This window comes from Desmodus rotundus, chromosome 1 (assembly GCF_022682495.2).
Source record: "Desmodus rotundus isolate HL8 chromosome 1, HLdesRot8A.1, whole genome shotgun sequence".
NCBI classification, from domain to species: Eukaryota; Metazoa; Chordata; class Mammalia; order Chiroptera; family Phyllostomidae; genus Desmodus; species Desmodus rotundus.
In genome coordinates this window covers 165,318,221-165,341,354 of record NC_071387.1, presented here as the reverse complement: position 1 = coordinate 165,341,354, position 23,134 = coordinate 165,318,221, and the positions used below count along the sequence as shown (strand labels likewise).

Genomic DNA, 23,134 nt, shown 5'->3' with positions numbered 1-23,134 from the left:
AGCAATACTCATATCAGACAAAATAGACTTCCAAAGAAGGGCCATAAAGAGAGACCCAGAAGGTCACTTCATAATACTCAAAGGAAGAATCCACCAAGAAGACATAAACATTATAAATATATATGCACCCAACATAGGAGCACCCAAATACATAAAGAAAATCTTGGAGGATTTCAAGAAAGATATTGACAGCAACACAATTATAGTAGGGGATTTTAACACCCCACTATCAAAAATGGACAGGTCTTCCAAACAAAAGATTAACAAAGATATTGTGTCACTTAACAATACCCTAGAGGAAATGGACTTAACTGATATATACAGAGCTTTTCATCCCAAAGAAGCAAAATACACATTCTTTTCAAGTGTCCATGGATCTTTTTCAAAGATAGACCACATGATAGGACACAAAGCAACCCTCAACAAATTCAAGAAAATTGAAATCATATCAAGCATCTTCTCTGACCACAAGGGTCTGAAACTAGAAACCAACCCCAAGGGTAAAAACCCAAAACACTCAAAATCATGGAGACTGAATAGCATGCTATTAAACAATGAATGGGTCAAGAACGAGATTAGGGAAGAAATCAAAAACTTCCTGGAAACAAATGAAAACGAACTCACAACAACCCAAAACCTATGGGACACAGCTAAGGCAGTCCTGAGAGGGAAGTTCATAGCAATACAGGCCTACCTTAAGAAGTTAGAAACAGTTCACACAAACAACCTAACCCTACGCCTACAAGAACTGGAGGAACAACAACAAAGACAGCCCAGAGCAAGCAGAAGGAAGGAAATAACCAAGATCAGAGCAGAACTAAATGACATAGAGACTAAAAGCACAATTGTAAGGATCAATGAATCCAGAAGCTGGTTCTTTGAAAAGATAAACAAAATCGACAAGCCTTTAAGTAGGCTTATCAAGAAGAAAAGAGAGAGGATCCAAATAAACAGAATTAGAAATGAAAGTGGAGAGATTACAACTGATACCACAGAAATACAAAGGATCGTAAGAAATTACTATGAAGACCTATATGCTAAGAAATTTGAAAACCTAGATGAAATGGACACATTTCTAGAAAAATATAATCTTCCAAAACTGACTGAAGAAGAAGCAGAAAACCTGAACAGACCAATATCAGCAAAGGAAATTGAAGCAGTCATCAAGAAACTCCCATCACACAAAAGCCCTGGACCAGATGGTTTCACAGGAGATTTCTACAAGGCATTTAAGGAAGAACTAACCCCTATCCTTCACAGACTATTCGAAAAAATCCAAACTGATGGAAGACTCCCAAACTCTTTTTATGAAGCCAACATCATCCTAATCCCAAAACCAGATAAAGACACAACGAAGAAAGAAAACTTCAGGCCAATATCGCTGATGAACATAGACGCTAAAATTCTCAACAAAATATTAGCAAACCGCATCCAGCAATATATTAAAAAGATCATCCACCATGACCAAGTGGGATTCATCCCAGGGATGCAAGGATGGTACAATATTCGCAAATCAATAAACATAATACATCACATCAACAACAGCAAAGACAAAAATCACATGATCATATCAATAGATGCGGAAAAAGCATTCGATAAGATACAGCACCCATTTCTGATAAAAACACTCAGCCAAGTGGGAATAAAGGGAGCAGTCCTCAACATAATTAAGGCCATATATGAGAGACCTACAGCCAGCATCACATTCAATGGACAAAAACTTAGAGCTTTCCCACTAAGATCAGGAACAAGACAAGGATGCCCTCTCTCACCACTCCTATTCAACATAGTATTGGAAGTCCTAGCCACAGCAATCAGACAAGAAAAAGCAATAAAAGGCATCCAAATTGGAAAGGAGGAAATGAAACTGTCACTGTTTGCAGACGACATGATAGTGTACATGGAAAACCCTATAGACTCCACTCAAAAACTACTCGACCTAATAAATGAATTTGGCAAAATAGCTGGATACAGAGTCAATACCCAGAAATCAAAGGCATTCCTGTACACCAACAACGAAACTGCAGAAACACAAATCAGGAAAAAAATCCCATTCGATATAGCAACAAGAAAAATAAAGTACCTAGGAATAAACCTAACCAAGGAGGTAAAAGACCTGTACTCAGAAAACTACACAACACTGAAGAAAGAAATTAAGGAAGATACAAACAAATGGAAGCATGTACCATGTTCATGGATTGGAAGAATTAACATCATCAAAATGGCCATACTACCCAAAGCAATTTATAGATTCAATGCAATCCCTATTAGAGTACCCATGACATATTTCACAGATATAGAACAAACATTGCAGAAATTCATATGGAACCATAAACGACCTCGAATAGCAGCAGCAATTTTGAGAAAGAAGGACAAAGCAGGAGGTATCACAATACCTGATATCAAACTGTATTACAAGGCAACGGTAATCAAAACAGCCTGGTACTGGCATAAAAACAGGCTCATAGACCAATGGAACAGAATAGAGAGCCCAGAAATAAACTCAAATCTATACGATCAATTAATATTTGACAAAGGAGGCAGGAGCATAAAATGGAGCAAAAACAGTCTCTTCAACAGATGGTGTTGGGAGATCTGGACAGCTACGTGCAAAAAAATGAAACTCGATCACCAACTTACGCCATACACGAAAATAAACTCAAGATGGATAAAAGACTTAAATATAAGCCGTAACACCATAAAAGTCCTTGAAGAAAACATTGGCAGGAAAATCTCAGACATTCCACGCAGCAACATCCTCACAGACACATCCCCTAAAGCAAGGGACATAAAGGAAAGAATAAACAAATGGGACCTCATCAAAATAAAAAGCTTCTGCATGGCTAAAGAAAACAGCACCAAATTACAAAGAGAACCAACAATATGGGAAAGCATATTTGCCAATGATACCTCAGACAAGGGCCTGATCTCCAAAATATATAAAGAACTCACACGACTCCACTCCAGGAAGACAAACAACCCAATTAAAAAATGGGCAAAGGACTTGAACAGACACTTCTCCAAGGAAGACATACAGAGGGCCCAGAGACATATGAAAAGATGCTCAGCATCACTAGCCATCAGAGAGATGCAAATTAAAACCACAATGAGGTATCATCTCACACCAGTCAGAATGGCCAACATAAACAAATCCACAAACAAATGTTGGAGAGGATGCGGAGAAAAGGGAACCCTAGTGCACTGTTGGTGGGAATGCAGACTGGTGAGGCCACTGTGGAAAACAATATGGAATTTCCTCAGAAAACTAAAAATGGAACTGCCCTTTGACCCAGTAATTCCGCTGCTGGGATTATACCCTAAGAACACTGAAACACCAATCCAAAAGAATCTGTGCACCCCAATGTTCATAGCAGCACAATTTACAATAGCCAAATACTGGAAGCAACCGAAGTGCCCATCAGCAAACGAGTGGATCCAAAAACTATGGTATATTTACACAATGGAATTCTACGCAGCAGAGAGAAAGAAGGAGCTTATACCCTTTGCAACAGCATGGATGAAACTGGAGAGCATTATGCTAAGTGAAATAAGCCAGGAAGTGAGGGACAAATACCATATGATCTCACCTTTAACTGGAACATAAGCAATAGAAGGAAAAAGCAAACAAAATATAACCAGAGACATTGAAGTTAAGAACAATGTAACAATAGCAAGGGCGGGGGTGGGGGGTGGGGGCGGGGACAGTGGGTAGAGGGGATTACAGGAACTACTACAAAGGACACATGAACAAATCCAAGGGGGAGGGTGGAGAGGGGGGAGGGAAGTGGGTTCACCTGGGGTGGGGTGAAGGGATGGGGGAAAAGGCATACAACTGTAATTAAATAACAATAAATAAATTTAAAAAAAAAAAAATTTTACCTAAAAAAAAAAAAAAAAAAAAAAAGAATTATGAACTTTTTGCTCAATTTAAACAATTTTGAGAGCAATGAGACCTTGTTTCTTTTGTGAATTCCAAGTATTTAATATATTAATACCTATTAATATTTCATTGACCTGTATTCCACTGAAACTAGTTTAAGAAATGCTGCCATAAAATAATGGATTGGCACAAAAATCGGATTCTGTACATACATAATTTAGATAGAACAACCAATAATACCTATACTTTTTCTGATTATTTTTTTAAAGATTTTATTTACTTGTATTTGAGAGAGAGGGGAAGGGAGAGAGAAAGAGAGGGAGAGAAACATCCATGTGTTAGAGATACATCCATCGATTGCCTCTCGCCCACCCTAAACTGGGGACCTGGCCCACAGCCCAGGCACACTCCCTGACCAGGAATCAAGCCGGCGACTTTTTGGCTCACAGGCCAACCCTCAATCCACTGAGCCACACCAGCCAGGGCTCAGATTATTTTCAATTACATCCTCCTTTGATACTGTGTTTGGTAGTAGTAAGAATTGATTTCTTAAGAGGGAAGGAGTCACAAAACAGAACACACACAAAAAACAATAAGTATATATAAAGAATTGATTTCTTAGGACATAGGAGTATTTGAAGACCCATGAAGGAAGCAATTTTCGCAAAAGAATTAATTTTTACAGTGTTTTGTGAAGATCTGTCTTTTTAAAATAAAGTTTAATTCTTGAACTCAGTAAAATATCTACAGATCTGTTTAAACTTTGCATTACACCTAAGTATGCAAAAACCACATTTTAAGAAAAGGTCATTCACGTTTAGTCTACACCACACAGTAGGCGAATGTCGAAGATGCCTGTTTTCCAAGGCACTTTCTTTGGAAGTGTTTGTTTACACTGAGCACAGGGAACCTTATTTTAGGGCCACTGACCCATGATTGGTGAAGGGCGAGGAATCAACAGAAGATCATGTGATATGAAAGCAAATTAAAGATTTTTTTAAGTATTTAGAAAGAATTCTTTTAATTCTTGATTTTTAAAAAGTGATAAAGACTTGCAATTAAACAATAACATGAAAATAAGGAAGTAACTTCTGTTGGAGGACGTGGTCAGTTAAAAGAGACAACGCGGGCATGATGTCCCTGACGTAGGGAGAAAGGACGTCAAGGGCGGGACTGAGACAAGGAGTCTGGAAGAGTCGCCCAGGCAGGCGGCATCAGGGACATGGGAGCAGAGAGCCTGCCGTTCAGATGCTGAGATGACCGGATATTAGAGGCATGGACGACATTTGCAGAACTCTCTCTAAAGAAATGTTTTAATTGCTATATTTTTATTAGAAGCTTTTAAGCACAGGTGTTCTTGAAATTCTATGAACTGTGTTAGAGAGGGAAATACCTTTCTGTTCTGGAACAATGAACATCTGTATTTTATAGAGGAAAAAATGTCTTTTTATTGGATAACCTTAAAAATCATTTAACCTTTGAGGACATGAAAGACTATTTTGTTTCAAGATGAAGCGTTAAATTATCTGTTGCTACTTGATGTAGGGATCAAATGGAAATAAAATGTGAGGTCAGTATTCCCATCCTAAAGCAAATGGGGACACTTTGTAAATTCGGTTAATTGTAGTGAAGAAAACTTGATTTTGTTGTCTGGCATTGTGTAGACAAAGATAAGGTTGACTAACTAATGAACCATGAAATAGATATTTCAAGACACAATGATTTAAGTGAACTCTGATTTTCCATAGAAACAGAATAACAATTAGGGGTTACACCTTGTTACCAACTGCTCTTGGGACGACTGCCTGCGTGGTATTAATCACCTAACAACTCTAAGTGGTGTCTCTGTAGTAAATCATGAAGCATTTTCTTACATGCACGTCACAAAAGACTTTTATGGTTTGTCTTTTTGTTTTTGAGATCTTTAGGAAGAGAATGCTGCTGAATAGAAGAGAAGCTGTGGGAGTTTGTCAGAGCAGCCAGCAGGGCCAGCTAGCCTCAGGCAGAGGAGGTGGGACAGCCGATGAGGTCCCCTGTGCTTGAAATCAAGGGTGCAGAGTATCTCTGGTAGGCCTCCTCTTTGGCTGCAAGAAGGGGAAGCATGAATCTCCTTGACAATGCAGCATCAATAGAAATACACTTGGGTAGAATTGCTGTATTTGCATGTAAAGTTAGTAGGCAGGACACTCTCTCAAGCAAAGGCATGTTCCAGAAGGAGCTATTAATCTAATTCAGCAGACCCTCAGGGATTGCAGAGTTAACATTCAGAAATGAACAACCAAGAGCAGTCCCATTAGCTTCTCTGACTTGTAGTATCTGTGCTGATGGATCCAAGAGCTGGGAGACTAGTGTGCAGAAGTGAGCGATGGGGAGTCTGGCAGCCCACCAGCACCGACCTCACCATGGAGCTCTGCTGTTCTCAGTTTGCTTCCTTATGTGCATTTCACGGAGAAATTAGCAACTGGATTTTTGAGGCCAGGATGGGATGAAAGATATCAGAGAGCAGGCACAGTGTTGCCAACTTGCCATAAAGATGCTGAGAACTGGGATGTTTGAAGTTCAGCATGGCTTAGCAGCTGCAAAACAGCACTCAGCTGGGAGTCTTAGAATTGGCTTCACATTTCTTAGAACCGATCCTTTGTGATTCTGGGCCAGTGCCATTACATCTCTCAACCTCAATTTCTCTCTCTCTCTTTTTAATCCTCACTTGAGGACATGTTTATCGATTTTTAGAGAGAGAGGAAGTGGCGGAGGGAGGGAAACATCGATGTGAGAGAGAAACACCGATCAGTTGCATCTCATACATTCCCTGACTGGGAATCGAACCTGTGAACTTTTGGTATAAGGGATGATGCTACAAACAATTGACTCACTCGGCCAGGGCTCAACCTCAATTTCTTTATTTATAAAATTCCCTCTAAATGAGGACCAAACGAGATAATGTATGTGAAATATTTTATATTAATGTGCTATACAGGCGACATGCTGTAAATGCATATCCCTGAACGCCAAGCGCTGGGAGTGGAATATTGCCTGTACTGCAGTTTTGGTATTGTGGACCAATTGAGGAAACATTTGGAAGTGGGGAGAAGGAACCAGATAAGCCCAATGGATATTACTTACATTTAGAGAACCTTAAAAGATCTTTTACATCATGAGGACCAAAAGCTCTCACTTAGGTAAAAAATTCAATTTAGAACAGATGAAACCATTCCAGCCAGGAGGAAAACAATCCATTTATTCCCACAAGTGCACTTGTTTGTTTTGTCCTTCCAGACATGTTGGTTCCATCCTCAAAGCCCAGATGTCCCAGGTACTCTGTTAAAGCCCAAGTCACCGGTCCCTTTCATAACAAGCCTTTCAAAACCTGGTTCACACACCCACTGGCAGTGCTTTCAAATACAGTGGAATCAACTGTAAGGTAGCATCCACCCTGAGCCTGTAGACCTTTTTCCCTCCCTTTTTCCCTTGCCCACTGCTCCTGCCCCGGCCCTTTGTGGGCACAGCGTGCCCGTGGCGTGGTGTGCATTTCAGCTACTGCCAATGGGGTCGGAGTGGAGAGCGACTTCAGAGGGAGTGGACTGCGTTTCCTTCTCACTGTCTCCCATCCCACCCCTCCAATTCCGGTTCTCAGCGTCTTTATGGCAAGTAGGCAACACTGTGCCTGGTTTCCGATGTTTCCTACCACCCATCCCACCACTGCTCAGCTTCTGCGTGGCGTGGGCACCGGTGAATGTGTACTGATTAAATGTTACCATCGCCCGGAGTTGTTTTTTTTAACGGACCTTTGAATGCTAAACTCCATCACTGACTTTTTAAAAAAATATATAGACTTGCCTTACAGAACCTAGGCCTGTCTTTCTTAAAGAGTCACATATGTACTCCTTATGACGATAGCAAAAGTGATGATTCGTGATGAATACTTACAGTGACTACTTGTGAATTGTGTGAGATGGAGAGAGGGTAAAGGAAGGCCCTTTTCCAGAAAGGAAGTGAATTTCGTCCTGTTTCCCCAACCCCAATATGTCCAGCAGTGTATTTCCATTTGGAGAGGGGCCTCTGGGACGGGTATAATTAGATTCGGTGCTGCCGGTGGAGACGGGAAGACGAGGGCAGGCATCTTTCTCCAGACGGTGCCTGTCATGACGCACACGGTCCACCGCCTGGGGACAGCATCAGACTAATTTGCCTCCTCAAAATTAGACCAAGGAACAGCAAAATTCATTTGCTTTCCTGTGATCGTAGTAAGGGGCAGTGATGTTTATCCTGCCCCTGTGTTGTGGGAAGTGCGAGGTGGCAGGTGAAGGCCTCAGTCTTCCTGGAGGGAGCAGACTTCTCCTTGTTGTCAGCCTTAGGAAACACGTTTTCACCCCGATGCGTCTCACCCCTGCGAGGACTCCCCATCACTAGACCTGGGAATGCTTGTTCTGGGAGATATTTGGGGCTGCAGGCTCAGGTAAGTCTCCCCCTTCTAGCAGGAAGGATGCACACGATGCATGCTAGCCTATCGCAGGCTCCGGAAAGCCTTATAAAAACAACAAGAACGAAACTCAGTTTTGCTTAACTTAGTGTGCTGTTCAGTGATTTACCAAATAATTTTAGACCATGTCAGGCTTTCCTCTGGGTGCTGGGAATTTAACCAAGAAAAAACCAGAAGTTCCTTTTCTCATGGAGTTTATAGTTTGTGGGGAGAGTCAGACAAGAAACAAAAAATATATATATAATGTGTTGTCATACAGTGATACATAAGAAAAACAGCATAGCCCTGGCTGGCATGGCTCAGTGGATTGGACATCGTTTCTGCAAACCAAAAGGTTGCCAGTTCATTTCCTGGTCAGAGCACGTGCCTGGGTTGCAGGCCAGCTCCCCGGTTCACAGTGTGCAAGAGGCAACTGATTGATGTTTCTCTTGCACAGTGATGTTTCTCTTCCTGTCTTTCTCCAAAAATAAACAAATAAAATCTTTTTTAAAAAAGACTAATCATCAGAGAAATGCACATGAAAACCACAATGATATATCACCTCACCCCTGTCAGACTGGCCATCACCAATAAATCAACAAACAAGTGCTGGTGAGGACATGGTGGGAATGCAGACTGGTGCAGCTGCTGTGGAGAGCAGTGTGCAGATACCTCAAAAAATTAAAAATGCATCTGCCTTTGACCCATGATCCCACTTCTGGGAATATACCCAAAGAAACCCAAAGCACTGCCATGGAAGAATATTAGCACCCCTGTGTTCATTGCAATATTCTTTACAATCACCAGGATGTGGAAGCAGCCCAAGTTATCCATCAGTACAGGAGTGGATAATACTATGGGACCTACACACAATGGAGTACTACCTGGCCATAAAAAAGAAGAAAATCTTACCCTTTGCGACAGCATGGAGGGACCCAGAGAACATTGTGCTAAGGCCAATAGGCCAGTCAGAGAAAGACAACTACTGTATGTGCAGCATCATAAGAACAAACTGAGCCAACAGCAAAACAGAGACAAACTCACAGAGAGAGAGCAGGATGACAGCTGCGGGTGGTGGGTGGAGGGATTGAGCGAAAAAGAAACAGGATGCATGGACGTGGACAACAGTGTGTGTGTAGGGGGGAGGGGGGCTAAATTGTGATGGAAAATATGTAATAAAAAATTTAAAAAGTAAGGCAGCATAAAAGGTGAGAGCATGATGACATGGGGGCACTGTCTTAGACAGTGTGGTTTAGGGGTCTACGTGGTGGTAATGGTGATGGTGAGGGCTGTGCCTTTAATTTTTGTATGCAGAGAGTCTGGGAGAGTCTGGACCCTGCCGTTGAGTAGGTGAAACATTGCTATTGGTTGAATGGGCATCCAGAATTTCTTGGGCACCAAGAATATGAGATGAACCCAAACAAGGTCTCTTTCTTTAAAGAACTAGTAGTCTGGTGGGTGGATGGATGACTTCTGACTCCCCTCAGGGCCACAGCTTTTGACCTAGATCTGTTCTCATGCACTGGTGGGATATTCAGTAGCCCACTTGGGAGGATTTAAATCAAGAAGTCCTTCCTGTGCCCCAATATCTAAATTATCAACCCACATACTGAGCTTGAAATTCCTCAATGTATGTATTTCCTCAGACTAAAAAAGAATTAAAAGAGAAAAACCTCAGGGGAAGGCGGACTACTATCAGAGCTCCATTTATTATATGTTGTGTGTGAATTAGTTGAGCAGCTACTTTTCCAATGACAGTTAAAAGGAGCAGGTTTTGTTGGAAAAGAGACAAAGGAGAGATGAGGGCTCCCATTCTCCAGCAGCCGGCTACCTTACTCATGTGGAGGTGTCTGGTTCCCAGCGAACCCTGGGCAGAACAGGGGACACGGAGTACTGGGACACCCCATTTCTCTTGCTTTGTGGGTCATGCCGTGGGGACCTGTGCACCACTGACACCACTGAAATGCCTGGGTCTCCAAGCTGCACCCTCAGTTAGCCAGAGAATGCTGGTGGGGGCCTTGAGGAAGTTTCTGGTACCTCCCTCCCAAAGCCCATGAACAGTGGGGGCAGCAAGCCAGAGCATCCTGTGGGGATCATGCTCCAGGGATCTTATCCCGAGCTTGGAGTTACTGAAGTAAACAGAGGCCGCTGCTTTTGAAGCCATCGCCCTAGGAATTTGCAAAGTGAAATATTTACTAAGGAAAACATGGACACAGCAGAAAGAAAAAAATGTCACTTTCAGACATTAAAGAGACTACAGTACAAGCCCTGGGGTGGGGTCTGTTCCCACATGCCAGGGAGTTAGTTAACTGACGTCCAGGAGAAAGTGTTTTGCTGTTATCTAGGCAATATGGGTGAGGCAGACGGTAAGTCTAGCTCTGCCTGTAAATTGCATTAGCACTCTGCAAGGATGCTAATCACATTGCCTGACCTGCTCAGAAAAGGCAAGTGGACAAATAGGCATGCTTCTTGGTGCTTTCCTTACAGCTAAACCTCGGAGTGTGTATCTCAGCAACAGCCAGGAACGCCCAGGATGAGTTCTTTCTGGAAAGAGAGGCTGCTGCTTCCTGACTCCCCTGCCTGTGCTCCTGGCTAGACAGGAGCAGGACAACCTATGTTTAACAGTCATTGTCCCTTTCGTAAAGGGACATGGCCGGTGTTAGCACGGCTGGACCATGAATTATATTTACAAAGGACATTCTTCTAGTCTTCTTTAATTTCAAGTCAACTAGCACTTCCTGAGTTAGGTACCAGGTACCAAGCTTTGCCTTTGGATGTCATTTTACTTAATCCTCCCAAGAGCACTTTTGTTTTCCATTTTACAGACAAAACAACGGAGCACTGTGGACCGTAAGTGACTCACCTGGTGTCATGAAGCTAGTAAGTGGCAAAAGCGGTCTGCACCCGAGCTGTGTGTTTGTCTCACCAATGAGATTGCTGATTATGTCTCATCACTTAGGTCATTTTAATACGGTGAGGACACCTGTTTGCTCAAGGGATGGTGTGGCATTTCTGTATAAATTTAGGGACAATCGTGTGTTTCTTCCCCTGAGATGGAGTATGGAGTACGTGACTCTCTCAGTGTTCCTCCATCTTTGTGTCTCAGTAATTGCCTGACATCAGTATTTCACTGGCTCCATAGCCAACTTTTAAATACATGAGATATAAGTATCTTATTTCTAAATTGCCTGGTCCATTTCTTTTTCCTCTGTTCCCAGTGATGAGCAAGCAGAGAAACTGAACTAGTCTCATTTTGAAGTAGCTCCGATGAGAGAGTGAGCGTGGGGACGGGGAGATGATCGCAGATCCCACGAAGCGCCTCCCGGGTACAACTGAGAGTTGCTTGTGTGTTTCTGTTGATCGCTTGGTCTGCACTGAGGAAGCTTTTCCCCAGCACCTCCATCCTTAAACCTGTCTTTAAATATGTCACAAATGCCACTTCTATTGTCATTTTATCAGGTGACTGTAGTCGGAATAAAGGTTATAGCAGATGTGAAGGAGCAGGGCTAATGAGATTCAGTTAAAGAAGAGGTCTTTCTAGTGTTCAGGTAAATAGGGTTTACTGAGCTACATTCTTCTAGATCCTTTACTGTAACACCCTCCCGCTTAGACTAAAACCCACGGCCCTTACTGTGGCCTTCAAAGCCCTTCATGATCTGTTCCCAGCCACCTCCCTTGTCATTCCTCCCCGACACTGCTCAGCCGCCTGGTCTTCTTGCCATTCTCCACCTGAGGCCTTTGCTCCTCCTGTTCTGTGTGTCTGCAGAGCTCCGAGTCCCTGGGAAACAGCACAGATTACACCCTGGCCTTCATCAGTCTTTTACTCAAAGGCTCCCACTTTGCCCACTTCCCTTAGAGTAACAGCGCCTCCTGCACTCTCTAACCCTGCACCGTCCAACGTGGCAGCTCCTAGCCAGGTACGGTTATTGAAGTGTAAGTCTTTGCCCTGCTTTTACTGGACAGAACAGATATAGAACATCTCCAGAAGTCCCATGGGACAGCGCTGCTCTAACCTCTTACCCTACTTTATTTTTATTTGCAGCACTCACCACTACAGAAACTATGTATTTATTTGTTTTGTTATCTGTCTTGTCACTAGAAAGAGAGGTCCCTACAGTCAGGGACTTTGTGTGTTTCGTTCAATCTCTTATTTTTAGCTCCTTGAAGAATACCTGGCACATAATAGGTGCTTAATAAATACATGATGAGTGGATGATTGGATCTTTTGGGGGTCCTTCTGTCATTGCAGGAGAGGTGAGGAGAGTCACTGAGGGAAGTCACTCTTCTACTCCTCCTGTTTGCAGAGCCTTTGTGTTGCCCAAGTGCTTCCAGGAAGGAATTCAGCGCCTAACTTGGTTTCTGTTCGAGTTTCCCTCATGTGATTCATTAAGTCCCAGTGAAAGAACTGACCTCATTCACTCTGAGTGGTTATTACCGCATTCATAGATGGCCAGCCTCTCGGTAATGCCGGGGAAATCATCTGCCGGAAGGTCTTTGGTCATTTCGTGGAAGAGGATGTCTTGCTGTTACTTAAGAGGGGGAATTGCAGATGGCAGTTTTGTTACTGATTATGCTTAACAGTGCAGACTGCTTTGACACTCTGCAGGCATCTGGTTTCCCCAGGGAGTGGCAAGATCCTGGCAGCTACTTAGGGACTGGGCTCTGCTGATGACCCCCACCCCCACCCCAGGCACCTGCCAGTTCTCCGAGGGAAAGCCGAGCTAGGACTGCCAGCACGGTTCAGGGCTTTCCCTTCCTGAATTCTCCTCGAACAAGTTAACACAACATGTGCAGCTCCTCTGATCTGATCCACGATGGAAACTCGGCACCTTTGTTCCACCTTCGTTCCCCTTCGAGGAAGATGTTCTGTTGTGAGAGGGAGCACACTGCCCGGCCCACCGAATACATCCGACAGAAACTAAAGTTTGTGGCCAATATATATAAAGTGGTTCTGAGAAACCAATAAACAAATATACAAATAAATAAAAAATTTAAAAATGTGTATATATTTATGTATGTATATATGCATCTTATCTATTAAATAACAGGCATAATAAGAAGAAAGTGTCTAACCAGGGTGTCGAACCTTTTGGCGTCTTGGGGCCACCCTGGAAGAAGAGTAGTTGTCTTGGGCCACACATGAAATACACAAACACCAATGAAAACTGATCGTCAAAACAATGGGTGGCCCCTAGGACCCATTTTTCAGTCTTAAAGATTATTAAAGACAAAAGAGCTTTCATTTTTGTAGGTTAAATCTACTGATATTTTATCATATCAGAAACTAAAACTGAGAAAGTGTTCAAACACAAGAAAGTGCAAGTGCACATTCCATTAACCGTCAGAGCCACGATGTCGCCGCACCGCGAGCAGCCTCTGGAAAATGCTGCTATATCTGCCTAAAAGTGAGTGAAAAAGTCAAATAACATTTTCTATTGCTATGAAAATTATTTTGACTTTACAGATTCCTTGAATGGTCTTAAAGGTTTCTGAGAATCCTTGAAGATTGCTGCTATGAAAAATATGCTCACAGCCAAGAATTGCTGAACATGTAATGAAGTTCTGTACTGTCTGAGATTGTGTACTAAGCCAATGAATGGGGAAATTCACAATGAAGAGTTAGAGATAGTAGAGTAATCTGAGAAGGGCTTCAAGTCCAAATGTACAGTATGATCAAAATTAATCATGCACTCAAGTCCCTGCATGGCCTGAAGCTTGAAAATATCATTGCTAGTTGTTAAGAGTGGGGTTCTCTGGGTAGCAGAAATACATACTTTTAAAAAATTCTTTGTGACTTTCTGACTATTCCAATTATTTCTTTTTTTTTAAAGATTTTATTTATTTATTTTTACAGAGGGGAAGAGAGGGAGGAAGAGGGAGAGAAACATCAATGTGTGGTTGCTTCTCAAGGGCCCCCTACTGGGGACCTGGCCTGCAACCCAGGCATGTGCCCTGACTGGGGATTGAACCGGCGACCCTTTGGTTCACAAGCCTCTGCTCAATCCACTGAGCCACACCAGCCAGGGCCAATTATTTCTTAAGCATGGTTTACTTTTGTAACCAGAAAAAAACTTGCTGTACTAAATTGAATTGACATGCTTCTTCAAGAAAATATCGATCACTTTGGCTCACTTGAGTACATTCCTTCCATTAGAGGTCTGAGACCTCCAGAGACGTTCACGCGTGTGAACAGGCTTGTTTGGATCAGGCCTTTAATTCACTAATGTGGAATTTGCGGAGATTTAGACAACTGCTGAGGCCAGTTTACCGTGGCTTCGGAGAGCTGCTCTTCCTGGAGCAAACTAATTGTGTCAAAATTGCAGAAAGAGTATATTCGTATAATTAAAATGAAAATTTTCAGGCTCTTGTAATGACTTATTACTTGAAAAGAGTATTTAGCAGATATGCTCAATACTCTATTTTTGTAGCAAGTCTGTTTTAAAATCATAAGAGATTACGTTTTGAAAACATTACCAGTTTTTGCTAGACTTGAAAGAAATACTGTATTTCATTTTAGAAATACTATTTTAATGTAGACTTTCTGCCTTTCATCCTGCTTCCCTCAATTAATTCTAGTTAGTGAGTTTTGTGGTGTTTTCTAATAGAGACATTAGAATTTTAAAGGATCTTGGTGTTTATCTCAATACAGTTTTTCCCACAGTGTATAATGAGGAGTGCTCAGCGCTGTCATGCTGAGGGTGGGCGTGTCCCATTTGGGGGAAGTTTGGGAAAGGCTTGGGAAACACAGCAGTCCTTAACCTTCTTCGCTCCAGGAACAGACTGGTTCCGTAGGGGACTGGGGGAGGGGGGAGAGCAGAGCTCAGGTGAGCATCACGTGTGGCCCAGTTCCTCACAGGCCTCAGAGGGGTACCTCGGTGCCAGCAGTTCGCAAGCCCTGGGGTAAGACATGTAAACAGATTCTTTACACCAAACAAGATTTGCATTGAGGACTTGTGAGGTATGAGACAGAAACGTCCTCGCTTGATTCAACCACGGGACTTTCTTCTCTCAGAGCACCTAGCAGCACCGCAGGCTGCAGATTGCACTCCGAGGGGCTGCTGGTTTAGACGACGCCCTCTTGAGGAAGGGGTGATCTGAGAGTTGGCCCCTTAGGGTGCTTATGGTGCTTTATAGTGTTTTATTTTGCGAGGTTCCTGTTTTTAGGCAGCTTGTGTTCTAACCGGGAAGCCCATCACACTCATGGGTAAATCATGAAAGAGACACTACCGAGTGCCCGGAAGAAACCGACCGTGCTTAACTGGAAGGTGTGCTTAGCTAGGCTAAGCTGCCATGAAAGGAAGCCAGTTCTTGAAGAGGGAGGCTTTTGAACTGCATCTAGAAAAATGGGAACTTACACCTATTTGCACTAAGTTTAAAGGTTCGGAGGACAGGAGGCATCCTTCAGTGATAAAAGTGTGACGTCAAAGATTTGGGCAGGCTGGGATGATGAGTCAGTAGCTGTTCCTTCATCTCAAAACGTGCTCTTCTTCCTTCCAAAAGCTTCTCTTCAGAATACTGTCTGACCGAAGACCCGGGGTTCTACGTTTTAACTCTGGTCCCCTTCCGATACCCTCACTATGAGCGTTAGACTACATGCAGTAGCAACGTGGATGTCTTTGCAAGGCATTTACGGCTCCTACAAGGCCCCGCCCACCTTCGAATCTCCCTGCTGTCACCAGACCACCAACGTCCACGCACTGATCTTCTCTGTGGACAGTCAATGTAAGGTCCAGGGGTTTCAAACCTATGCCAAATAAGCATTTCAAGGAGTATTGCCTGCAAGAATGAGCACACTCATAATCTAGATGGTGTATTGCAACAAAGCTCTTGGACTATGTTGTTTTAATAATCACTAGGGCATCTATTGAACCTCAGTGAAATTGATTTTAAGTTTTTTAAAAAGAAATCACCATTTTTTCCAGCCATATGTGAAACAGCCTTGAAGTATCTAATTGTTTACAATAAGCCTTATTTGCACTGTGGGTGGGGAATAATATATATTGCCTTTCTTTCTGGTATTAAGCATAAATAAAAATGTGTATTAGTTTGGAGTGATGCATTATAGTGTCTCTAAAAGGATTTCTGGACTTACTGCCAATTTTAGATCTTCACTTCCTTGTCTTCTTATTTCAGTAGAAGCCTATTTTATGGCATTACTATAATGTCATCATATATAATTCGCCTTATGTTATATCTCATAAGAGATGGAGAGTGATGCAGCTTTTATCCGGGTGACTGGTGTGCTCTGCCATATAGTCTTAGCCAAACTACACAGCACCAGGTTGGTTTGGAATGTTATTCCCACTTCTTGAGTTTCCATTTAGGTACAGGGACCTCCTCTGCTGCCCAGGAGAGACAGCAGAGGGAAGCACCCTTGCAGCTCCCCCCTGGCCACCCATACCCGTCCCCTCAGGAAAGGAGCGATTTCCCTGGTGAATCTGGGGAAAGACCTTGGCCTGCTGGCCTCTGCCCCAAGGGAGGAACTTACTCAGGTCCACTTGCAGCATGGACATTTCCCCGGATGCCGCCCTTCCTGCTCCCAGGAAGGGGTCCTGCATGGTCCAGCTGCCTGCACTGGGAAGAAGATATGGAATCTTCTGGTTTGGATGTCTCCATAAGATCAGAATTTAGCAAGGGAAGAGGGTTGTTATACATGAGCCCCTCTCCCTAACGCCAACACACTAGCCTCTGCAAGCACTTTAGAGGCCAGGTACGGCGGGCAGCTCTCTGCTGACACAGCTTTGCAGTTTCCAATCTCCATTTCCATTTCCATCACATGCTCCCATTTCCACTGAGAGTAGATGTAGTGGGTAAGTACCGGACTCAGGAGTAGGATTGTCTGGGTTTGCTTCTCCTATCTGTAAAATGGGGATTTGAAAAGTACCTACCACGCGTGACTTTTGTGAGGACTGCTGTTGTGCAATGATACCTCCGAATGGCTTAGCACGTGGCCGGCACAGTACTAGGTGACCTGTTTCTGTGGCTGTAATTACTCTGTGAGGGCACAATGTTTTTAGAGCTGCATAAGTGCAATTGCTAAAAGGATGGACTGTCCCAGCATCTAGAAGACTCCAGAATGTTTTGGGGAGGAGGATTTATCCAAGCTCTTTTGGAGGTGGTGGTTGTGAGGGGCCGAGCAGGAGGAAGAACTGGAGGTCTGGGCACAGTGTGGGAACACAGGGAAACATCTGTGTGAACCTGTGTGGGTTGTGCATGATGGGAACATGTGTGGGAAGGCTCTGAAATAGCATTAGTGTTATGGATACATGCTGATTGGCACGAACCATCAAAGGAAAGAACTAAAACCCTGTTTTGTCAGAACAGCTCTCATTTACGTGTGTAACGTACAATCTGTGCGGAGGGATTGACACACCCCACGGTTGTGTAGGTCATTAAATATATCAGACAGACTTTGCTGTGAGTATTATTGGGTTTTATCAGCCACTTCTATAAATCACCTTTAGTCAGGCGTGGGTCCTGCCACTTAGTAGGACTCGCAGGGTATCTAAACAAGTTGTAGTAAATGCTTATTGTAGGAGATACTGTTCGTGTTTTGCCCAGACACTCTTGGACCCCTTTCCTTTGTTGTTTCTTGGCCTCCCTCCCCTGGCTTCACTGTGCCTTTGCGCCCACCAGCCAGGACCTGGCCATCTTCAGAGGAGGGCCCTTGGGCTGCTGGGACTGCTTTCAGTGTGGAGAGCTGGAGGTGCCTATAGTCCATCCTCACCCCTGGGTGGCCCTCAGTCAACAGTGGACAGTGTGGGAGAATGAAAGCCCAGCACCTTGGCCTTGAGTAGGAAGAGCTCTGAGGTGTAACTACACTCCTGAGTTATTTGGGAAGACAAAAGGGGATCAGGCTGAAGCTCACAACCATGGACTCTGCCTAAAACTGCAGCCCTGCTTCAATTGCCCCCTCCCTTACCGTCTTCCTCCACTCCCTCCCAGGTTTCCTTTAATAAATGATTCCTGCCTGATTCCTCGTCACAGGATCTGCTTCTGGGGAACTTGAATTATATGCATTTAATTTATGCCAAATTCCGTGCTGAACACGGTGTAAACACCAACTCATTTATTCCTCACAGTGCTGTAGAGTAGTTTTCATTATCTTTATTTCATGGAGAAGTGCACCGCCTTGAGTAAGGGAGAAGGAGCAGTATGTACGTACTTCACGGAGGTTGTCAGGGGTTCGTCACTTTGCCTTTTTTCCTGCCCTCTTGGCCCACTGGCATCATATGTAACGTGGCTGTATTATTTTTTGAAGTACAGCCATCATCTTGGGTTAGTTTATCTGAACACACAAGACCATGTTTTGGAATTAATATTCATAGAAAGCCCTTCACTGATGAAACATATCACAATAACGCTCCTCGCTTCAGAACCTTCAAGACAATTTAGCAAAGAGGCTATAAGACCATTTCTGTATGGGAAAAACAAGTTACCAGAATGACTAGGAAGGATGCTACTTTACTTATAAGACCTCAGCCAGAGCCCTCTGTGGGGCAGATGGCAATAAGGGGTGAACGTTTCGGGTCAGACACATTTGAGCGTGAACCCCAGCATCTCTCCAGCAAGCTTTGTAACCTGGGGCTAGTCATTTAACCTTGTTAAGCCTTAATTTTCTCACCTATAAAATGAAGACTATAATATCCATTCTGTAGTATTAAAGTAAGGATTAAATAAAAGAATAAAAGAATATGTATAAAGTTCTTCACACAATGCATGACATAGAGCAAACATGAAATCAAGCCGTTTTTCATTAAAAGGGTGCCTGGAGCATGTTACATGGTGTAAATCAGTAGCTCACCCAGAATAGAGGTGTATGATTGCAGACGCTGATGATACAGTAAGGCCATACCTGCTGTGCAGGCCACACCTCAAGCCACCACTATAATGCATCCATGACCTTCCAACTCAGACACCAGTCTGCCGTGCTCCTGGTGGTCTCAGGAGTTAGTCAGCTTCCTTCATTTTTCCATTTAGCAGAGAGAGGAATAGCCATGGAATACAACCCCACCCCTGAACTCTCTCCCTAGCAGCTTGCACATTTTCCGAGACTGCTTAGCAAATCTGGTCCTGACTTGTCTTCTTGTTTGACGTTTCACTTGGGTATCACTGTAGATTCACATGCAGCTGTGAGGAATAATACATAGAGATCCCCGTGCCCTTCCCCAGTTTTCTCCGAGGGCAACATCTACAAGCATCTGATTTTACACCGAATTTTCAAATAAGTGTTCATACCTGCCGTTACTGATACAAATGTATAGAAAACTCTTCTTTGCTTTAGTCAGGCTATGAACTACAAGACCCAGTCCATTCTGTCAAGGATCTAACATCAGCCAGAGCGTGGATTTGGGGCAGGAGGAACCTTAAGTCAAAAAGAGAATGCATATACCCATTCCTCGTTTCCTGACACGTTAAGACTTATACAAGGAGCATTTTTCAAAACTGAAATGATTAATTGTAAAAATCTTTTATATTTTTTTCATTGGTCACATGATTAGATTAGTTAGAGAGTTAAAATTATCTACTTTTCTGGCATAACCATGGCATTCGAGACATCGTGCCTGTTTTCTGTCTAGAGGCGACTCCCCCACAAGGACTTTTCTGGGGGTGAGAGCCCCTAAAAGCATGTGATAATAATATCTGTGGCTGAGCCAAATGCAGTGGGTTTATCTACCACTTGTAAGCGAAAGCTGTTACAGAAGCTTGCCATTACTAGCAGGCACCGCCGTTCCCAGGGCGGCGCCTCGCAGTTGCTCCGCTTGCTGTCACACTCGCCAGTCCCTGGCTCTCACTCCGTGGTGTTTACGTCACTGTTTGTGCACGGGAAGCAGCTGGTGTGCAGTGTCTGACAAGATCATCCATTTATGAGTAGTGGAGCAGTTGGCTTCATTTATTGTGTGAAATGTTTTAATTTTGCTTTCAATTTCTAAAGTAGGAAACATCTCTCCTTCTTGAACATTATTTATCATTGTTCTCCCTTCTCCTTCTTTTCTTGGCTCCTCCTTGAGTTTCTGCACACTCCATCCTCACCCTCTTTTCTCACTGCCTTCCCATTTTTTCTGACTCTCCTCACGGATCCTCTCCTCTCTCTCTTCCCCTGCCTCTCAGCTCTCCAAAAAGAAAGACAAGTCCTTTACTAAGATGTTGGGCAAAAAGCCTTGTAATCACATGTTTAATTTTATTTCATTTTGTCATCTTCCAAAACAGGCGTGTACAGAGCCAGGCTTGCCTGCAGGGGATTCAGCAGTGATGACGCACAATCCACCATTTTTGTCTGTTGTTGGGTTTGTTTGCGATGTCTGAGTGAGCAGCCTAAATGTATGTTTGTAGTAGCCACACCAAGTGTTTTATACCCCGTACAAAAGGAAGAAGTAGATCGCTGTTTGGAATGCTGCCATTCCGAACCTTGGGCTTGGGGATTTATAATGCGGGAGAATGACTTTTTCCACCTTTATATCATCTACGTACAAGGGTGAGCCTGACGTTGGCTCTCGTGGGCCACCAAAGGAGATAGCTCATGGACGAGTGAAAGATCAGTTACCGCAAGCTCAGCCCAAAGGTAATGAGCCAAGACCCAGAGGGCTGTTGGTGAGAGAGAAAGCCAATGGCGGGCCAGGGCGGTCGGCTGGCTCTGGTTTCCCGGCAGCAGCAGGACAAAGTGGGAGGGAGGGTGTGTGGGGGGGGTGGGGGTGGGAGGTCCAGAGATGAAAAGGGTAGAGACAAAGCCTTGAGTACTTGGGGTGGGGGGTGCGGGTTGTGAAGGGACATGGCATGTAGCTGACCTGCCACTGCTGTCTTGGGGGTGGCATCTGAAAAGCAGACCCCCCACTAAACAAGCCAAATGTTCTAATTCAATGACTTTCAAAGGTGTCTGCAAAATCATCGATGAACTCTGCCAGTTTCCTACAGACATGCCTGCTATACTAGGGGAAAGTACTCGGTGTGAGTTTGGGGCACCATGCGAGTCTCTTGCCATTTACAGGAAGGAAATACAGTGAACGTAGAGGGAAACACGCTTGACAAATGCACCTACGCAGCACGGTATGCAGGGCTGCTTGCCTGCTCCTTTGTTTTCGTCAGTGTGAGGAAGTGGGTCAGACAGGGTTGTTCTCCTGCCCAGTTCTGCCTTTGTAGTTTGTGGGCGTGTGTGTGAGCGCCCTATGTCATTTTTCTCAATCAGGGCACATCTGTGTAGCACTTTCAAAGTGTGTCGGATGTACTTCCCCAGGTGCCAGATGTCCTATTTTGTTTTCAGGGGAGTGCCTGTGCGCTCTATGCAAAGCTGCACAGGGTCAGAATTCCTTAAAAACAAAACATTAATAACGGTAAAGACCCTAAATACTTGAAGTGCTGGTCACACTCGAGCAGAGAACCAACATCCATTGCGCATGTTTACAGTGATATCAAAGAAAGGAAACGCTAAATATGGGTCTTAGTCTGAGGGGACAGTGAAGAAACACCAAGAAATCAATGGTGAAAAAGGCATAGAAAGCAACAATAAATATCTCTGTGGTTTTTCTCTTTTTTGCAGTTCTGCTTTGAGCCCAAAGTGGATGATGCTGTCAGGGCTGTACCCGTGACCAAAGTCTGTGAAAAAGCCCCATCTCCTCATTGGCCGCCAGCTGAGATAAGATGGAAGACTCTTACAAGGATAGGACTTCCCTGGTGAAGGGTGCCAAGGACATTGCCAAAGAGGTGAAGAAACAAACCGTAAAGAAGGTGAATCAAGCAGTGGACCGGGCCCAGGATGAGTACACCCAGAGGTCCTACAGTCGGTTCCAGGACGAAGAAGAGGACGACGACTATTACCCGCCCGGAGAAACCTATAACGGGGAGCCCAATGATGACGAGGGCTCCAGCGAAGCTACAGAGGGTCACGATGAGGATGATGAAATCTACGAAGGCGAGTACCAGGGCATCCCCAGTACGAACCAAGGGAAAGACAGCATCGTGTCCATAGGACAGCCCAAGGGTGATGAGTACAAAGACCGACAGGAGCTGGAGTCGGAGAGGAGAGCTGATGAGGAAGAACTAGCTCAGCAGTATGAGCTGATAATCCAGGAGTGCGGTCATGGCCGTTTTCAGTGGACCCTGTTCTTCGTCCTGGGCATGGCCCTGATGGCGGACGGCGTGGAGGTGTTCGTGGTTGGCTTTGTGCTACCCAGTGCTGAGACCGACCTATGCATCCCAAATTCAGGCTCTGGATGGCTAGGTGAGTGCACTGTGTCCGGGAGGCATATTCTGAAGCTGGTTTATTTGTTGAGCACAGTTAACACGCAGAATAAATACATTTCATCTAGAGCACTGTATTTTTCCCAACACTTTCTTATGAAAATTTTTAAACATACAAAGGAATCAAAAAATATTGTCAGTGATGTCCATATATACCCACCACTTAGATTCCATAGTTAACATTTACTGTATTTTCTTTATCACCTGTCTGTCTATCCACCCATCAATCCAACTTACATTTTCATGCATTTCAAAGTAAGTTAGAGCCGTGTATTTTTCTTCCAGTATTATAAACGTTGCACTGATTTATCTTTTATTAACTTCCAAAGATATGCCCTTGGAAGTTAATAAAGCTCATATGAAACTTATTTGACATGTTTCTAAATGCAGAGGTTAATTCTATGAAATTCTGACAAATGTGATTTTAAATTCCAAATTTTAAGTTTTATGTTTAATACTATAGTTTAAATACTTTGGGACCTTGCTGATTTTTACTGTTCCAGTAATCTCTGTGTATGTTTTCTTGTTAATTTTTTTCAGTTAGCCTTATTTGTAGGTTA

General features: G+C 43.7%; 1 protein-coding gene across 1 annotated transcript in view; it reads left to right on the top strand.

The window, feature by feature from the left end:
• The window catches only part of SV2C (synaptic vesicle glycoprotein 2C), a 187,089-nt gene that overhangs the window by 28,831 nt on the left and 135,124 nt on the right, over window positions 1–23,134 (top strand). Inside the window, exon 2 of the mRNA XM_024563580.4 lies at window positions 21,874–22,554. Coding sequence (XP_024419348.3) covers window positions 21,975–22,554 — 580 coding nt within the window. The 5' untranslated portion in view covers window positions 21,874–21,974. The remainder of the gene's footprint in view (window positions 1–21,873; window positions 22,555–23,134) is intronic.